Below are 18,248 nucleotides of genomic sequence, written 5' to 3'. Positions count from 1 at the left end.
GGAGCGTGTATTCATCGTACAGTAGGATTACTATACTAGCTGCTAGCTGGGGATTCAGGGGAAAATAGCAAAAACAGAGTTGGGGTGTCAGACACTTGCACATACTTTAATCTTGTACTCGGTGCTATGTCGCAAGTTTTTAAAGTGCTGTGTATTCCCAGTGTATGTTTACGCATGTTTTTGCATGTGATTGTGAATAAGTGATTGAATGGGTATGGCATGTGACCATGTGTCACAACCCAAAAATAAAACCATAGATAAACTGTCGAGTATTGTTAAACTTTTTCATACACTTTATTTTGCAAGTTTGAATTAATAGGGCAATCAGCCCAGCTACGAACTGGCAATTTGCTCATCTAAGTATTGTAAAGATATGGGAGAGATATTTTTTATCCGCATGACTTGTTAAGATCTTCATTACCCCAGAAGTTGGTGATTTCAATCAACTTACTCTGCAGGTTTCACATCCATCCTGCCCTGTCAACGTATCACCTAGAAGCAATAAACTTCAGAAGTTTAACAAATTATAAATTTAATACTTTATTTCCAGCCTATGGGCTGCCCTGAGGATTTTCTGCATCTTTGGTAACTTCTTATTCCTTTTTACTCACACATCATGATGAGAAAGTTCTTGGCCGCACTTGACACATTTAACTGAAACACATCCGTTCCTCAGAAATTGGCCCCTTCCAATTTAATTATTTTATTGCTCGAGATTGCGACGAGTGAAGGGGGGATGCTCCTGGCCAGGAGGAAGTTGGGGGGGGGTTGCTGCTGGTTGTTTGGTGGTGAGGGGGCGGAGGGTACTGCCCAATATAAAACCGAGCACAGAACCCCACTAACAGTAAATCCGCCATTGATCTGAGATTCTCTAAGAATTGGACGGGGATCTGGAGAGGAGACAGAGAGCACAGAGTCTCGCTCTATGCAGATGAACTGCTCCTCTACATCTCGGACCCACAAAGCAACAAGGAGGGAATCCTGGTGCTCTTGAAAGAGTTTAGAACCTTCTCGGGCTACAAACTCAACTTGAGCAAAAGTGAGATCTTCCCGGCTCCTGCAAGGAGCAAGGCAGAGCTGGAGGGGTTGTCATTTAAACTGCCTGAAAGAAATTCCGCTAACTGGGGGTCCAAATTGCCCATTGGACAGGGATTCACAAACGGAGGAAGTTAAAAAGGACCTCCAGAGGTGGGACACACTCCCACTCTCCCTGGCATGGAGGGTGCAGACGATCAAAGTGAACGTACTGCCCAGGTTCCTCTTCCTGTTCAGATCCCTACCAATCTACCTCCCGAAGGCCTTTTTCAATGCAGTGGAAAAATTGATCATGGAGTTTGTGTGGGGAGGAAAAATCCAGGATCCCCCAAAAAGTCTTGCAAAGAACGAGAAGCGTGGCCAAACCAGCCTTCCCAAACCTGCAATATTACCACTGGGCAGCAACAGCAGAAAGAGTAATGGGATAGATAGAATGGAGACTGAATGGGTAAGAATGGAGGAGGGGTCCGCACGGGGACATATCTCCGGGCCCTGGCCACGGCAGCACTCCCATTCCCAGCAATTAGATACTCAACAAGCCCAGTGGTGATAGTCACACTCCAGTCATGACGTCAGTACTTCAGTCTATTAAGGCCCCCTTGTGCAACAACCACAGGATCGCGCCATCCAAAATGGATGCCACCTTCAAAAAATGAAGACAGGATGGGGGACATTGACAGTTAGAGACTTCTACACAGACAACAGACTGACAACACTAGAGGAACTGACAGAGAAGTGCCAACTGACTGGGGGAAACAAATTAAGATATGTGCAAGTTCAAAATTTCCCATGTAGGGAAACAAAGACACACCCACGGCCGCCGCTACAATTACTATTAGAGGACCTATTGGACGTGGACATCCTAGGGAGGGGAAAATGCGGGGACCTGTATGAGCGACTGCTGGGAAGGGCACGCTGCCCACTGGACAAGGGAAAAATGGGAGGAAGATATCAGGATGGAAATAGGGTGAGGACTCTGGAGCGAAGCACTGCACAGGGTCAATTCACTTCCACTTGTGCGAGGCTAAGCCTAATGCAGCTGGAAGTGGTACGCAAAGCACACTTAACCAGATCCCGAATGAGTAGGTACTTCCCTGAGATGGAGGACAAATGTGAACAGTGCCAGAGAGGCCTGGTCAACCACGCCCACATGTTCTGGTCATGTCCCAGACTTGTTGGGTGGAGCCATGCCCAAAGTGGCAACCTTCAAGGTATCAGAACAGCCAAGACTCTTTATGAGGAGGAGGGCCGATGCCCTTGCCTTTGCCTCTATAATTGCACATCAGAGAATCCTACTTGGCTGGCGATCAGCAGCACCCCCTAAAGCTGCAGGCTGGCTGTCCAACCTTTCAGAATTTCTCCAAATGGAGAAAACCAAATTCACCATCCCGGGGTTGGAAGAGGACTTCCACAAAACATTGGAACAAATTGGCGGATGGCTCCAAGACCTGTTTGTAGCAGGCAGCCAATAGGCCAGGGGGAGGGGAGGTCCACAGAACAACCACAGACACAAACAAAACGAGAAATGGGGGAGGAGGGAGGGAGGAGGGGGAGAAGGAGGGAGGGAACAAAGAGTCACAGAACCCAACTATATCTAACACGAAACAGCATACATAGCATCACGCTACCCCTACATGTCCAAGTTGGAAGATCCAACAAAATAAAAGACACACCAGATAGCAAGAAGGGGAGGGGGCTCAGGAAGAAAGGGGGGTGGGGGGTGGGGGGGGGGGGGGGGGGGGGGGGGGTGGGGGGGGAGTTGGGACCAGGAGGATAAGTCAAAGCTCAGCACTTGTACAGAAATATGAATTGTAACCAATGTATATAGTGATTTGTAACTGATGTATATAGTTTCTCTGTATGTTCACTTCTATCTTTGTTTTGTATAAAAAGAAAAACCCTAATAGAAACATCTTTAAAAATGTATCCTAAATTGAAGAGATCCCAAAACATAAAAATCTTATATTTGCAACAGATGTTTTCAGGTCTCCCACCTTGTGTTCTACCAAGGCTTTGTGGAAGGGCACCCCAGATGTAGAAGAAACTGTTACCAGGCCTTAGAAGGGAATGTCCTACATAATTTTGCAGTTTCCCTGGGGATTTTTGAGCTTTGAGGTCATATGACTTCTGCTTTCCAACTGTATTATATCCTTTCTAAGTAGAAGAATAGAATAGAATAAAACTTTATTGTCCCTGCAAAAGTGGAAATTTGTCTTTGGCTTCACCTCCAGTATAACATATAATCACAGTCATTAGTCAAAAACAATGAATATTTAATGTTCATACATTTGTGCATATATAACATACATTCATGCCATACAAATATAATAGTGGGTGGCACGGTCACGCAGTGGTTAGCACTGCTGCCTCAGATCCAGGGACCAGGGTGCAATTCTGCCCTTGGTGACTGTCTGGTGTTTGCACCTTCATCTGCATTGATTTCCTCCGGGTGCACCGGGTTTCTTCCAAAGTCCAAAGATGTGCAGGGATGCTCTCTCAGAGGGTCTGTGCAGACATAGCACTCTGCTATTAAAACATTTACTGCAGTTAAAATAAATAAAATCAGTAGGTTAAATTTACATTATGTTATTTAGTAAGATTATGGCACTGGAAAAAAAGACCTCTTGAATAGATTGTTCCTGGCAATAGGCATTCTAAGGCACTGGCCCAAAGGGAGCCTTTCAAATTGATAATATAAAGAATGAGAGGAATCACCAATAATGGTCTAAGCTTTCCTCTTAACTGTGTTAAATAAATTATCTAACTGTGTCCACTGTATACCAATGATTTTACCTGCTGTGTTAACAATTCTTACTTTTTCATTGCACACTTAGGTTACAATACCAGACTGTCATGTTGAATGTTAAAATACTCTCTATCAGACTTTTGTATACCTTCTCTAAAACAACCTGACTCGCTCCAAACCCTTTCAGTTTTCTAATTAAAAATAGTCACTATTTTTAAAGGTACAGTTGGGATTCTCTGTAAAGCTTTGCTTCTGGTTTATATATGTTTTCAGATACCTGAAACACTCTACAACCTCTACCGGTTGATAATAAAGATACAGAGGTTCACACATAATCAGGCCATTGCTGTATAAAAATAACTCTTTGGATTTATCTACATCAGCGTTTTTCAAACTTTTTTTTCCCCGGGACGCACTTATTCCAACTGACTGACCTTTGGGATCCACGCCAGTCGACCTTTGGGACCCATGCCACATTTGCTATCTCAGCCTATCTTGAGTCAAGGCAGGGTTTGAGACACTAAAGTTTTCTTGCCCAAGGCAAGAGGGGGAAAGCAAATCATCTAGCTTTCTTGTTTTTACCAGTATCCAGTAGCCCCGGGTGCATTGAATTGATGTCAACATTGAGTGAGGACAGGATCATATATGCCTGTGATGTCCTCCCATCTATAAACGTTCACTGTCCAGGGTCACACATGAAGAACACTTACTCATGAGAGATATTGGTGAGGCACCAACAATTGTGAACCTGCATTCATTGTGGGCCACTACTTCGAGGAAACAAAGAATTGAAGGAAGAAGACTTGAGGAGAGGAACAGATATCACTGGGAGAGTGCCATATGTGGTTCATTAATATTGATGAATGCTGACAACATTAAAACTGACCCGGAGGCAACTGACAAACTAACTGTTCAGGTTGTCATTAATCAGGGAAAATGGACGTTGAAACAAGTCTTCTCAGATTATACATTATTTTCCGAGATATTCAACTGTGGCATCATGATGTGCTCATGTCTCCCCAACCGGAAGACATGCCATTGCAGTCACTTTGTGGAGACTATTGCCTCCAATAATGTAGCTCTTGTTACAATGGCAGACGATTCCCTCCCCTGGATGCGCCTCCATGGTGTCACTGACACACATGCTTCTTTGGTCCCTCTGCAGTAACCACACTGCAAGAATATCTGCAGAAGATTTTCAAGCTATTTGTCTGCACAAAGTCATTGCCTCAGTGTATTGTCATCACCGATAACACAACAAACACACACATGCAACATACACACACATACACAGGGAATCCCTGTCCAGGTTTGTGCTCACTCACCGAGAGCTCTAACATACTCTGACTCTCGGATCTGCAGAATGTGGCGGTGAGTGCTCTGATGATCTCCTTCTGTTTCATGACGTACTCTTTCGGCTGCAGAATGGTCTCCTAGAGGGGGAGTATGGTCCCCTTGATGATGTCCACCGGACAACTATTATGCATTGGCACATGCAGAAGGGCAACTTCCCTCCCCCTCCCCCCTATGCAACGGTGCTGCCCGAAGGGACCCCGAGAGGTGCCAGGGGGCATTGCCAGGGGGCAATATCCAAGCATGTCCCTCACTACTCAGGGACTATACTTACCTGTGCGCCCATAGTGTGGTCATCGCAATTGGTTTTAGTTTTTGAAAAACAGTTGCGATTAGGGCCAGTGTGATATGACGTCGGCTGGGTGTGAAGTTACAAGGAGGCCGGAAGCAGTGGCATTATGCCCGCTTCTGTAATGTTATTTCACTCAAATCGCCTAGGAAGGGCATGAACATCAGCAATGGGGGGGTGGGGAAGATTCCGTTCTGAGATCTCGCTAGTGCAAATCCTGTTTTTGGCCTCTCACAAAATTTAGTGACAACACCAGTCAACGGGGCCGTTAGATCACATCCAATGTTTCAGAAATTTGGTTCTGAAGATGATTAATATTTGACATGTAACGTTTTTATTTCAGATTTCTAGCAACCCCAGTATTTTGCTTTTGTTTTTTAAATAAATTTAGAGTACCCAATTCATTTTTTCCAATGAAAGGGCAATTTAGTGTGGCCAATCCACCTACCCTGCACATCTTTTGGGTTGTGGGGGCGAAACCCACGTAAACACGGGGAGAATGTACAAACTCCACACAGACAGTGACCCAGAACCGGGATCGAACCTGGGAACTCGGCGCCGTGAGGCGGCAATGCTAACCACTGTACCACCTTGCTGGCCTTTTTGCTTTGAGGGTTGGAGAAATATTAGGGTCCAATTTATTTTGCTAAATTTCTGTAATAGGTTTATATTTGAGCCACTGAGTGACAAAACTAAATACAGAAACGGCACTACAAATCTTTTAAAACCTATTAAAAAACATCATGACGCATGTTGTTACTTTTGAGCAAGTAATTAGCTGCAGAACCATGTATTAAAGCTATTTGCATGGAATTAAACTATATTACTCCAGCAACTGTTTATTTGTATTCTACAAAGATTAAGGGTTGATTCATGTTATCCACTAATCTATTTTCAAGGCACTAACTTTCTTATTCTCTCCTCAATGAATCCTTCATCAATTTTTTGGTTTAAGAATGGCTTTGAGAAAGTCGATTAAATACTGGACAGCGATACCATTACCCACCAGTTGCCTTAAAAGTTTCAGCTTTCTGTAGAACGTAACTATTAATTTTAAAAGATGGGCATGAACAAGCCAGTCATTGTTCACTTGCACTACCTGTATTAGCCAACAATGTTTTTCTTTTATTGGTGAATTGTAAGCACATGTTGTTGATTTAAGTACCTCATGAAAATCTATGTAGTGTTTAATGGTGATTTTCATGTCCTTATGTAATCATGTTTATCTGTAATCACTGAAATGAGATGATTTTACTTTTATAAATCGGAAACTATTATTTTTTCAGTTACCTGATTGATGTGAAAGGACTGTTGATAGTCTTTAGCCTGTAATCAAGAAGGTCCTTTCGACACTGTTAAAGGGCTCAGTTAATAATTTAAGACATGACTAAATTAGGTCAAATGGATCATTGCCCTGCACTCTCATCTTTTGTAGTCTATACAATGCTACTACAGTAGCTGACTCCTTTAATTAGTCTCCGTATTTTATTTAAGAAAATAAATTAGTTAGGGAATTACCTTGATAATATGCCAGTGTTCAGTTAAAAACATCAACAGTCTTTGAAAATAAAATCCTTTTTTCTATTATCCCTGTTAGACAATAAAAATCAATAAATGAGGAAGTGTGTCTGCCTCTCACCCAGCATATATTTACAGTTTGCCAATACTACAGTATGGAGAAAGGACATCTTACCTATTAATAGACTTAAGACTCTATTTTAAATTGAGGCAGTGATCAGCATCACACTCATCTTTCTGCATTCGTCATCTCCTCATGATCATTCCAACTTGCTTTTATTACACCTCTCACCCGCACACACTATCTGCACAATCCCATACACCTCCACTTATTTCTCAACACACCCTCATTAGTCCTCACCCTTTTTTGGGGGTCAGGACTGTTCCTAATGCTAAAGAGAAGAACTGAACATCTGGAGGAGTTATCAAAATGATTGTCCTCAAGAAACCCTGGATCTCACTAGCCCAGACAGGGACGTGAGCAGAGGCATGAGGGACAAATTGGCGGTGTATCCAAGTAGGGGTAACTGCATTTTATTCAGCATTTCATTTAGCATAGAACAGATGCAATAAACTTAACCACTTTAACCTGCATGGTCAACACTATATGCAGCTATCCTTTCTTATCCTAACTCTTCATCCTTCTCAATTTTTCATTGACAAAAGAGAACTTTCAGGGGAACAAATAGCTGGGCTGCCTTTAAAAATGGCACCCCAATCAACGAGTGGTCTTCCTGCACTGGGGAGCTGAGCGAAATAACTTAAAGAGTGGCCTCGATGGGGAGTTCTTCCCCAAGGCCAAAAAAAAGAGGCAAGGTGCTGTTGAACATGCTGTTCAGTGCACTTTAACTTGAGTCCACTGAATCACACCCATTATCACTTGGCTGTTGTGTATTGAGTGCCAGGATCTGCCCGGACCGCTTCTGGGATCTGCCTGGCTTGCAACACCGAGATCTAACGCAATCTCGCGTGACATTTAGATATGAATTCTGCCCATTGTGGGCAAAACCACTTGTTAAAAATCTGTATATTAAACCGAGATAGCTGGTCTCACTTTAATGTGCAGATTCCTGAGTTACCTGAGGAATGGGATCAATCTCCCTCGCCTTGGACGAGAGTCGTTCAAACACTGATGAAATGGAACTGCATTTGTGGGGGTCTTCCTGGGGATTGGAGGTCCCCAGGTGCATGCCCTTTGGGCATGGTGGCACTTAGGCACCCTGGCACTGCCAGCCTGGCACTCTGGTGATGCTACCTGGGTGCCAGCCTGACAAGGTGCCCAGGTGGCATTGCCAGAGTATCAGGTTGGCACTGCCAAGGTGCCAATCTGGAATTCCTCCCATAGTGCATTGAGGCTTGGTGTAGTCGGGCTGCGCTTCAAGGGCCTCGGAGATCAGGGCACCGTTTAAAAATGGCATCCCATTCGCCACACTGAGGAGTTCTGGCGAGCGGAGCTCCTCGGTGTACAAAATGGTGCTAGGTTCAGCCTCAGCCGTGCATTCCCCATTGAGGCACCTTATCAAACGCGAGTCGCGTTTAATAGCGACTTGTGTTTCTTGCCGCTGTGTGGAGAAACACAAAGCTAAAGGCACTCGCTATGGAACTTTGTTCCCAATTAATTATATCGCGCCCAGAAACATTTCCATTAGATCGCACCTATAATCTTCCTTCTGGCAATAATGCAATTACAAATGTTTTACTTATAAATTTAAATGACAGACATGAGGAAATATACTGACTTTGCATTCTGAATGTTCTACAGTGATAATTCATATAAAACAGGTGGCGTTGTACAGGTTTATTTTTCAGGCAAACTCCAGGGGTGTTTCCAATTTTTATCCATTTAGCTCATTTGACATTACTTTTGTCTTTCCATTAAGATCTTTTCCAGGTGGTTGATCTGTCTCAAACTGATAGGTTTGTATATCTCAGGATTACTTTAATCCTTTTACGAATATTCCAGATTTTTAATCATCCACAATGTAATGTAATCTTGGATCAAGTCCTTTTACACTTTTCAGCCTTTCCAAGAGAAAAAGCAGATAAAGAAAAAGATAAATAGAATGCTCTTCAGCTGAATAAGCGGCCACGGTTTTGTTAGCAAAATTATAATTAATTGCTCATGTGAGACTATCAATTAAATGTTAAAATATTACAATAAAGACAAGAAATGCGCAATGTGGTATGTTGAATCATTTTGTTGTAGGTTTAATCGCCAAGCAATTTTTGTGACGTCTCATTTGCTGCTATCCAGTTTTTAGGAAGGGAGACTAAAATTTGAACTGCTCAAATCTAATTTCTAAACGGATAAAACGAAAAGCAACCAAAGTCTGCTGAAAAAATAATTTATAACAGCATGAAAAACCAGCTGAACAAGATACACACTTTCAAAGAAAGGATTGGTTAAAAACCTTTATAGAAGGCAGAGAGGATGGGTGGTATGGTAGGGAGGGCTGGTTGCGGTTGTTGGCTATTTATTGAGTTATGCTGTGTTCTCCTGTTTGTTATCTGTTGGTTATCTTTTTTAATCTTGGTTGTGGTTTTATTTGATGTTTATTTATAAATGCCTTACTAAAAATATATATTTTTAAACTTTATAGAAAATATTTTAGTTTTAGTTTGTTTTTAATCTTGAAGCTAGATTTCTTGTGCCTAAACCACTAAGTGCTGAGCATATATGTCTGCATCTGGTTTGACTTATGGAAATGTAAGTGAAGTTCAGAAAGGCAGGTAGGTGTTTTATAAGTGACGCTTGGATGTGTAAATTAACAGGTCATCATTAATGTTAAACTGAGGGGAGTATACCTGCATGCTGGATTAATCTGGCATGTTCTTAAATCAATAAATATAAATGAGGGCTCTGTGACAGTACAGTGCTAGTTTTTGTTTCAGGATTTTCATTTTTGTCTGTTTTCCTTAATTAACCAAACAGGTACAGCCCATTGTGCTGACATGTACCCAGAAAAAACAAACGATATACCACAACTCATTAGAGCAAGAGAAGAAATCTTTCGGCGACTCAAAACCTGGATTGAAGAATGAAGTCTTTTATCTATGTGAGAATGAAACTTTATAAAAGGATTCAGAACTTCAGGGATTTAGCTGTACTTTTTTCTCTGCTCAACCTGGTCATATTGAATGTCACAAAGGAGTGTTCGTTTCATTTTTCCCATCCAACATTTGTTAATGCAATGCCTTTCTGTATAAACTGTATTATTACTAGTGATGATATATTAAAATGCTTTTCTCAATATATCTTCCAACCATATTGATTTATGGTTTAGTCAGCAGAATGAGTGTTAACTCATACTTGCAGAATTCTACAAGTAAAGAAACTCAACATGTCATACAGTAAGCGTGTGCTATTCCACTGTTGTACATTTTATGTCATTTGTTATTTGCAGTCTAAGGAATTCACGTTATCCAGTTTAGGGTGGTCTAATTGAAGCTCCAGATGTGAAAATAATATATATGACCTTGGAAATCTTTTGACCTCCCACCTTAATGAGAACAAATATTTTCTGAGTGGGTGAGGGGAAATCTAATATGGCTTGTGTGAATTACCCCCAATTTTCAGTAGTTCGACACCAGTTCGAGCACTGGTAAATCCAGTAAAATTAGAGGGATTGAGGATAAAATAGATTAGAAGCGATTCAGCTATAAAAAGTCAACCTCCAATTCTAATTCTGGAATAATTTGTTTAGATGGGTTCAGGAGTTGGCTGTTTCAACATGTCCAACGAGACTGACAAATCAAGTTATTTTTACAATACTTTTTTCTGTGAGTTTCTCTGCAATAAACATTTGTTGGCAATTGCAAGTTAAGCATATATATTTATATAAGAGGATGGATCTGGCAACGCATTCTTTGGACCTCACAATTCAAACAATTATACCAGGGATTTTCTCTCAAGTTCCTGAGGTAAAATGTCACATTGAGGTAAGACACAATTTTAGATTTTGAAAGTATTCATTTATTGTAAATGATAATTGTTTTCCTATTGTTTGAAAGTTGCATTAGATTGACAGTAGATTGGGGGTAAAAACTAGTCAAGTATTTAAGGGGGTCTGGGCATGGTTTTTCAGCCGGTCTTGCCAGCGGGATCTTCCAGTCCCCTCAGCGGCGACACCCCCACCCCTGCGGGTTTCTCAGCAGCAGAGGGTACGAACAATGAGACACCCCGTTGACAGCAAGCAGACTAGAAGATCCCACCATCAGCCAATAGCAGGATGCCTCTGCAAAACATGCAGCAGGGAAGGGGTGGAAAACTCAACCTCCATTTTTCAGACCGGAAATTCAGTTTCTGCAGATACTCGACATAGAAATCAACACCCTCCAACCGTCTTTCCAGCCACGACACACTATACTTGCATTGGCAATCAGCCTCCATTTTTTTGCACCCTGTAAATACATGTTTTACTTACCAGTGCCTTATAACTAGGCAGTAGGGATCATGCAGATGGTAAGGGCTGCGTCACAAAGACGCACAGGAGCTTACGACATGCCCACTCTTCACATCGGATGCGGATGACATTTCAAAATGGCAAAGACCTACACCCACGGCAGCAGTTCAAATTCATACTTGACTAATCAATCGATTCCTGTTTTTGGAGGGATTGTTTGAGGCTTCAAAGGTTGATTTAAATGCTGACATTTACAGTGATCCATTTTTATTGCCTTTAATTGTTTCCTTTTGTACATTCAGTGGAGCTCAACAAGTACTGAGATAGTTTTCTGGTTTTGTGCTGGTTTGCCTTTCCTTCGTTTATATTTTTGGGGGGGGGGATGACGTAAGATTTTATGATCATTTTTTTCAAAGCACAAAACTGGCTGACAAATTGAACATTGTTCATGCAATGCAAGTTCAGATACAGCACAGAAATAAAACTTGCATTGAAAATCACATGATTGCTTAATAGTAACATTTTCCACAGCATCAGTCCTCTGATATCCTAGTGTAAGATTTCCAAATTAATTTAAAATTATTCATCACGTTTGGGTGCATAGGACTGAATTGCAGCTGCCTCAATCCCACTGGGATAGTTTCACAGCCCAGCAGGTGAGGACATTGAATCAAACAGATCTCCTTTGATTATCCACTTACAGTTCATTACAGTTTGTAGGATTTTTACCAGAGGTGACAGCACTACTTTCCAGAGGTTGAATACACTACTTTCTACCCCCACCACTTTCCTTCAAAACTGTTGTCATCGTCTCTCTCCTGAAAATAAAACCACTGACCTTTCTGTCCTTGCATACTATTGCCCCATTTCCAACTTCCTTTTCCAATCCAAAATCCTTGTGCATGCTGTTGCCTCCCAAATCTGTTCCCTTCTTCCCCACAATTCCACACCTGATCTCTTCAATCAGGCTCTGTTCCTCCCACAGTACTCAATCAGCCCCTATCAAAGTCACTGTTGACATTCTTTGTGACAATGACTGTGATAAATTATCCATCATCATGCTGCTCAACCTATCTGGCATCTTTGACACAGTCAATCATATTAGCTTCCTCTAATGCCTCCTTCATTGTCCAACTGGAATTCCTCTTGCTTGATTCTATTCTTATTTTGTCTGATTATTGATGGAGAATCGACTGCAATAGCTTTTCTTCCCATACCATGCCTATGCCTCAGGGGTTCCCCAAGGATCTGTCCTTGGATTGTTTCTATTTCCCATCTATGTGTTACTCAATGATATCATCCAATAATATCTCAGGCTCTACACACACTGATGACACTGAACTCCATCCCTCTAACATTTCTCTGGTGCCCTCTACTCTCTTTAATTTGTCACATTACTTGTCCAATATCCAAAGTGGGATGAACAGACATTTCCTACAACTAAATATTGGGGAGACTGAAGCCATTTGATGATGCCACAAACTCCATTTTCTGGTCATCATTTCCTTTGCTGACAACTTTCTGAAGCTGAGTCTGTTATGCTTGACCGCAAGGTGAGTTTCTGAACATACAACTGTTGCATCACCAAAACTACCTGTTTTCATCTCTGTAACCTTGCCTGCCTTTGACCCATCCTCAGCTCTTATGCTGCTCAAATCCTCAATCATGTCCTTATTACTCCAGACTTGACTGTTTCAGCTTTTTTTTCTGGTCAGCACCCAGTCTTCCACTCTACATAAACATGTGTTCATAAAACTTTTCTGCTTTTAACCTCAATTTGTTTTGTTCACCCATTAACCAAGCTTGCTGATCTATATTGACTCTCGGTCCGGCAACACCTAAATATAAAAATCCTCAACCTTGGTTTCAAAATCCTCCATGGCTTTGCCTCTCCTCACGTCTTACCTCCTTCAGCCCTCTAAGCCTTTAACATCTCTATACTGCTCTGATTCTGGCCTCTTGCATAGCCACAATTTTAATCACTCCACCATTGGCTGTTGTGCTCTCAGATGCCTTGACCCTAAGCCCTGGGCCTTAAATTTTAGGATGGCTGGCACTTTTCTCAGCTTGGCCCCATCCACCTGAAGAGTCAGCGGGAAACACATCCCTGCCAACGCTTACAGCCCTGCTTTGATTTTATGCTTTAATGATTCATGAGGAAGTTCCACCTTGGAGAGATGCCGGCCAATCAGAATGGCCAACAGCTCTTCAGCCCCTCCACCAACAGCGCTGCAGTGGCTGAAAGAAGCACTGCACAGAGCTGCCTGCGACGAATTCCTGGGAAATGGAGAAAAAGGTAAGTGTAAAGATTCCCAGGGTGGGTAAGGCAGGGTAGGATAGGGTAGATCTGGAAGGTTGCAAGGATGGTGTTGGGGGATAAACCTGAGGGAGGTAGGTCCTGAGGTCAATGGGCTTTAAGGGGAGGGCATCACCAGTTATAAGTGGGCTTCTGATGGAGGTGCCACCCCCCTCAATCCAACTGCCCAAGATCAAACTTTCTTTATTCCCCCTCCCTCAGCTTTCACCAGCCTAAAAATTGAAGCTGGGCAGAAAATTAAGGGGAATTCCCAGAAAGGGAATACCACCTGTGGAAATTCATGCTACCCCCACACGCCCACAGCTGCAGAACCTATCGGGGGAGGGGGCTGTGGAGTGTAAAATTCTGGTCCTGGAATTCCTCCTCTACACCTCTGGGTTAGGTACGTTTTGGCGCAGCCATTTGGGCGCGGCCGTTTTGGCGCCAGCCGTTTTGACGCCAGCCGTTTTGGCGCCGGCTGTTTTGGCGCCGGACGTTTTGGCGCCAAAATAACATTTCTTTATTTGTGAATTAGCCTCAGTTGAGTTGGCTGCTGGTGCGGGTGCGTTGAGTTGGGTGCTGGTGCGTTCCATCACCATCTTTTTATATATTGGCGTTATATATTGGCATTATTGACGTTTATATATTTTTTGTATATTGGCATTATTGACGTTTTGGTGCCGAAATAACATTTCTTTATTTATGAATTAGCTTCAGGTGAGTTGGCTGCTGGTGCGGGTGCGTTGAGTTGGGTGCTGGTGTGTTCTATCACCATCTTTTTATATATTTTTTAACTAAACCAATTTGCATACCCATATGATGGCTGAGGCAGTATCAACGAAATGTGGTAAAGAAAAATTTGTTCATAACGGATTCCTTTACGTCTTTGACAAAACAAGCAAAGGTGACAGCGAAGTGAAATTTTGGCGTTGTAAGCAAAAAAACCGGTGCAAAGAACGGCTCCATACTTAAGCTGCAAACGTGGTGAGGCAGCTGAACAGCCATTCGCATGATGCTTCTGTTGCACAAGTAGAGGTTGCACTCGTGAAAACTAAAATAAAAAAGAGAGCACAGGAAACCCTTGAGGCACCGACTGTAGTTGTTAATGAATGTTTGACAGACATATCCCAAGCTAGTCTACCAGCCATTCCTAATATATCTGCTTTGAGGAGAATGATAAGCAGAAAGCGTAATTATGTATTGAACGCCCCCACCAATCCAAGTGATTTACAACAATTGATTGTGCCAGAATGCTACAGGATATATGTCCCTCAACCAGGAGTGGAAGAAAATTTTTTACTTTGTGATAGCGGACCAGGTCACGACCGGATATTAATCTTCGGAAGACAGAGCTGGCTCCAGCACTTATTGACATCTGATATGTGGTTTGCAGATGGCACATTCAGTATTGCTCCCAGCCTCTTTTCTCAGATTTATGTAATTATGGTAAAAAAACACGGAGTTACTCCTATGGTTTATGCTCTTTTGCCCAACAATCAATGCACCACATATGCGAGAATGTTCGCATTATTGAAAGAAATCGAACCCAACTTGAAACCCAGTTCAATCGTCTGTGATTATTAACAGGCTGTGCACAGTGCTATGAAAGACATATTCCCTGATGTTCAAATAAAAGGATGTTTTTTTCATTTAGCTCAAAATATGCAAAAACATCTAGCTAGTATGGGGTTCTGTAGTTTGTATAACACTGATCCAGATTTCGCGTTAAAAGCTAAAATGATTATTGCCATTGCCTTTGTACCTTTGAACAAAATCAATGAATATCTGGATGCTTTAGCGACCCAACTGCCGCAAGAACTTCAAGATTTACTCAACTGGTTTGAAGATACATATGTTGGTCGTCTGAACAGACGAGGAAATGGTAGACAAACACCTTTATTTCGCCCTGAGATTTGGAACCTTTATCAGAGAACATTAAACGGGGAAGACCGCACAAACAATAATGCGGAGGCAGCCCACCGTCGATTGAAATATGAACTTGGCATGCATCATCCCACCATATGGAAACTAATTGATGGCCTGCGTAAAGTACAGAAAGGTAGAGATGCATATTATGAAAGGTTACTAGCCGGCCATGAACCGCCACAAAAACTAAAAAAGTATAGAGATGCAGATAAAAGAATACATGAAACTGTTCTTAAATTTGAAAACATGGATGCTATCGAGTACTTGAGGAGCCTTGCTCATAATTACCAAATTAACTAAACTAAATGAACTAATTTAAGGTTTTTAACTAAATGAACTAATTTAAGGTTTTTAATTTACAATAAAGATAAAAGAATACATGAAACTGTTCTTAAATTTGAAAACATGGATGCTATCGAGTACTTGAGGAGCCTTGCTCATAATCACCAAATGAACTAAACTAAATGAACTAATTTAAGGTTTTTAAATTTATTTGCAACAATTTGCAACAATTTACTAGCAACAAAAACGAAAAAATTTCTGTCGTCTGCGCCCAAACGGCCGCGCCAAATTGGCTGCGTCCAATTGTCCCATGGCGCCCAAACGGCTGCGTCCAAACGGCCGCGCCAAAACGGCCGCGCCCAATTGTCCCATACCGACACCTCTACCTCTCAAACTCTCTCTATTTTTGTTTAAGGTGCGCCTTAAAACCAAATTGGTCATCTGCTCTGATATCTCTCTTCTAGCTCAGCATCAGAAAATGTCTCTTAAACACTTTTGAATATTTTGCTATCTGAATGCAAACAGTCATTGTTGCCTGCCTAACACAGGTAGGTCTATTCCAATGGCATGCCCATGACAGACTGTCATATAACAGATTTCTGATCAGTAACAGCACCAAAATCAATGCAGGCTGGGCACAAGGGTGCATCTCTGACAGGGAAAGAGGAATTTAAAATTTAAATGTACCCCAAAAGGTAATCAATTGTGATTGATTACAATCACCGCCAACGCACACTTGAGGCCTTTAGATCAATTTTGCACCCACCTGAGGAGGAATGTTTAATGCAGATGAGAATCTTGCCAAAATCATTATGGCCTCAAATTAGTCAGAAGGAAGCTGTTGCTGAGGGTAGGGATGTGGCGGCGAAAATTAGTTTCATAGATAACTGATCAAACACCAGAAGGGAAACAGAAAGGAATGAGAGTGAACAAGGTTAAAAAAAGGTAAACAGAAATCCCATCGGAGTGAAGAGCAGAATTGCTTCAAGAGAGGCATTCTTGAAAGAGAAATGGTACTGAATCAAATACTACTACAAAATCAAAATAATGAGAAAATGCTGGCAATACTCAGTGGGTCAGGAAAAAATGGTCATTTGTTTCATTGAGATATATATCTTAGCTTTTACATTTGCTTACACTAACTCTCTACAAGCCAATAATAATCAATAATCATATGGTAAATTTAATAATAATAATAATAATCGCTTCTTGTCACAAGTAGGCTTCAATGAAGTTACTGTGAAAAGCCCATAGTAGCCACATTCCGGCGCCTGTTCATGGAGGCCGGTACGGGAATTGAACCCACGCTGCTGGTCTTGTTCTGCATTACAAGCCAGCTGTCTTAGCCCACTGTGCTAAACTTTGAAAAATTTAGAGTACATAACTTGTATTATTAATGTCATAATATATACCAATATATCATGGTGCAGACACACACTGATGGACACACACAGGGACCAATCAACATGTACAAACACTGCAGCCAATCACAAGTTAGAATACACACACTATAAAGGCAGAGGGCACCACGGTTCTGCTCATTCTGGGTGCTGCCTCTGAGTGTAACAAGAACTTATTCAGCCCAGCACGGACTCACAGCACATGCTGAGAGAATCAACTGGTTCGGACAAGGCTTAGGTCTCTAGTTCAAGTTAGCATTATTTAGACCCACAGTCATTGTGTGTTAGTTAGTTAGAAGTAGTTAATAAAATTGAGTTGAGCCTTCATCTGTGTTGGAAGTGTCTGTTCATCTCTCAAGCCTACACAAGCCATCACATCAATTAATACATCTTTTTGCATTATCGGTTTGAATTTCTCCTCAAAATGATTAATAGTGCAATCAATGAAGGGTCATGATGATACTATAATTTGTTCTTTATTTCCACAAATAAAGCAAAACATTTTCAAAAAGTCACTAACCTTACTGAATGTATCAACTTTCATTTAAAACATTTTGAAATTCTAAAAATAAATTTGTACTCACAAAATGATCCCACTCTTATTCTTCATGCGCTCCCTTGCATTGGAGACCTTGGAGGGATTACGAATCTGCAGGAGATCAGGAGAGCAGCAATGTCAGGAGTGAGGTGAAATAAAACGTAAGCGATATCAACACAAATGAGATACTGATTGATGTGTAGCTGGCATTCAGCTCTTTTGTCCATGTTTGATCTAAGGCTGTAATGAGGGCAAGAGCTGGATGACCTTGGCAGAGCCCAAACTAAGCATCCGTGAGCAGGTTATTGCTGTGTAAGTGCCATTTGATAGTACTGTTGATGATTCTTTCCATCACTTTGCTGATGATTGAGAGTAAACTAATGGGGCGGTAATTGGCTGGGTTGGATGTGTCCTGTTTCTTGTGTACAGGACATACCTGGGAAATATTCCATATTGTTGGGT

The 18,248-nt window shown here is 41.8% G+C and overlaps 1 protein-coding gene and 2 long non-coding RNA genes across 4 annotated transcripts in view; 1 reads left to right on the top strand and 2 right to left on the bottom strand.

Annotated features, from left to right (window-relative positions):
• Positions 1 to 10,696, top strand: part of prss16 (serine protease 16) — a 91,184-nt gene extending 80,488 nt beyond the window's left edge. For both annotated transcript variants that reach the window (XM_038817462.1, XM_038817460.1), the window contains exon 9: positions 9,874 to 10,696. In XM_038817462.1, coding sequence (XP_038673390.1) covers positions 9,874 to 9,983 — 110 coding nt within the window. In that variant the 3' untranslated portion in view covers positions 9,984 to 10,696. The remainder of the gene's footprint in view (positions 1 to 9,873) is intronic.
• Positions 1 to 17,957, bottom strand: part of LOC119976734 — a 91,660-nt gene extending 73,703 nt beyond the window's left edge. Inside the window, exon 1 of the long non-coding RNA XR_005462983.1 lies at positions 17,833 to 17,957. This is a non-coding gene — a long non-coding RNA (uncharacterized LOC119976734). The remainder of the gene's footprint in view (positions 1 to 17,832) is intronic.
• LOC119976735 lies at positions 3,288 to 11,414 on the bottom strand. The gene is made up of 2 exons (XR_005462984.1): positions 11,366 to 11,414; positions 3,288 to 3,576 (listed from the first exon to the last, which is right to left on the bottom strand). It is a non-coding gene; the product is annotated as an uncharacterized LOC119976735 (long non-coding RNA).
• Positions 17,958 to 18,248: the final 291 nt, after the last annotated feature.

The sequence above is a fragment of the Scyliorhinus canicula genome, chromosome 13 (genome assembly GCF_902713615.1).
Source record: "Scyliorhinus canicula chromosome 13, sScyCan1.1, whole genome shotgun sequence".
Taxonomy (NCBI): domain Eukaryota; kingdom Metazoa; phylum Chordata; class Chondrichthyes; order Carcharhiniformes; family Scyliorhinidae; genus Scyliorhinus; species Scyliorhinus canicula.
Note: the sequence above shows the minus strand (reverse complement) of the source record. Positions and strands in the feature narration are given on the sequence as shown.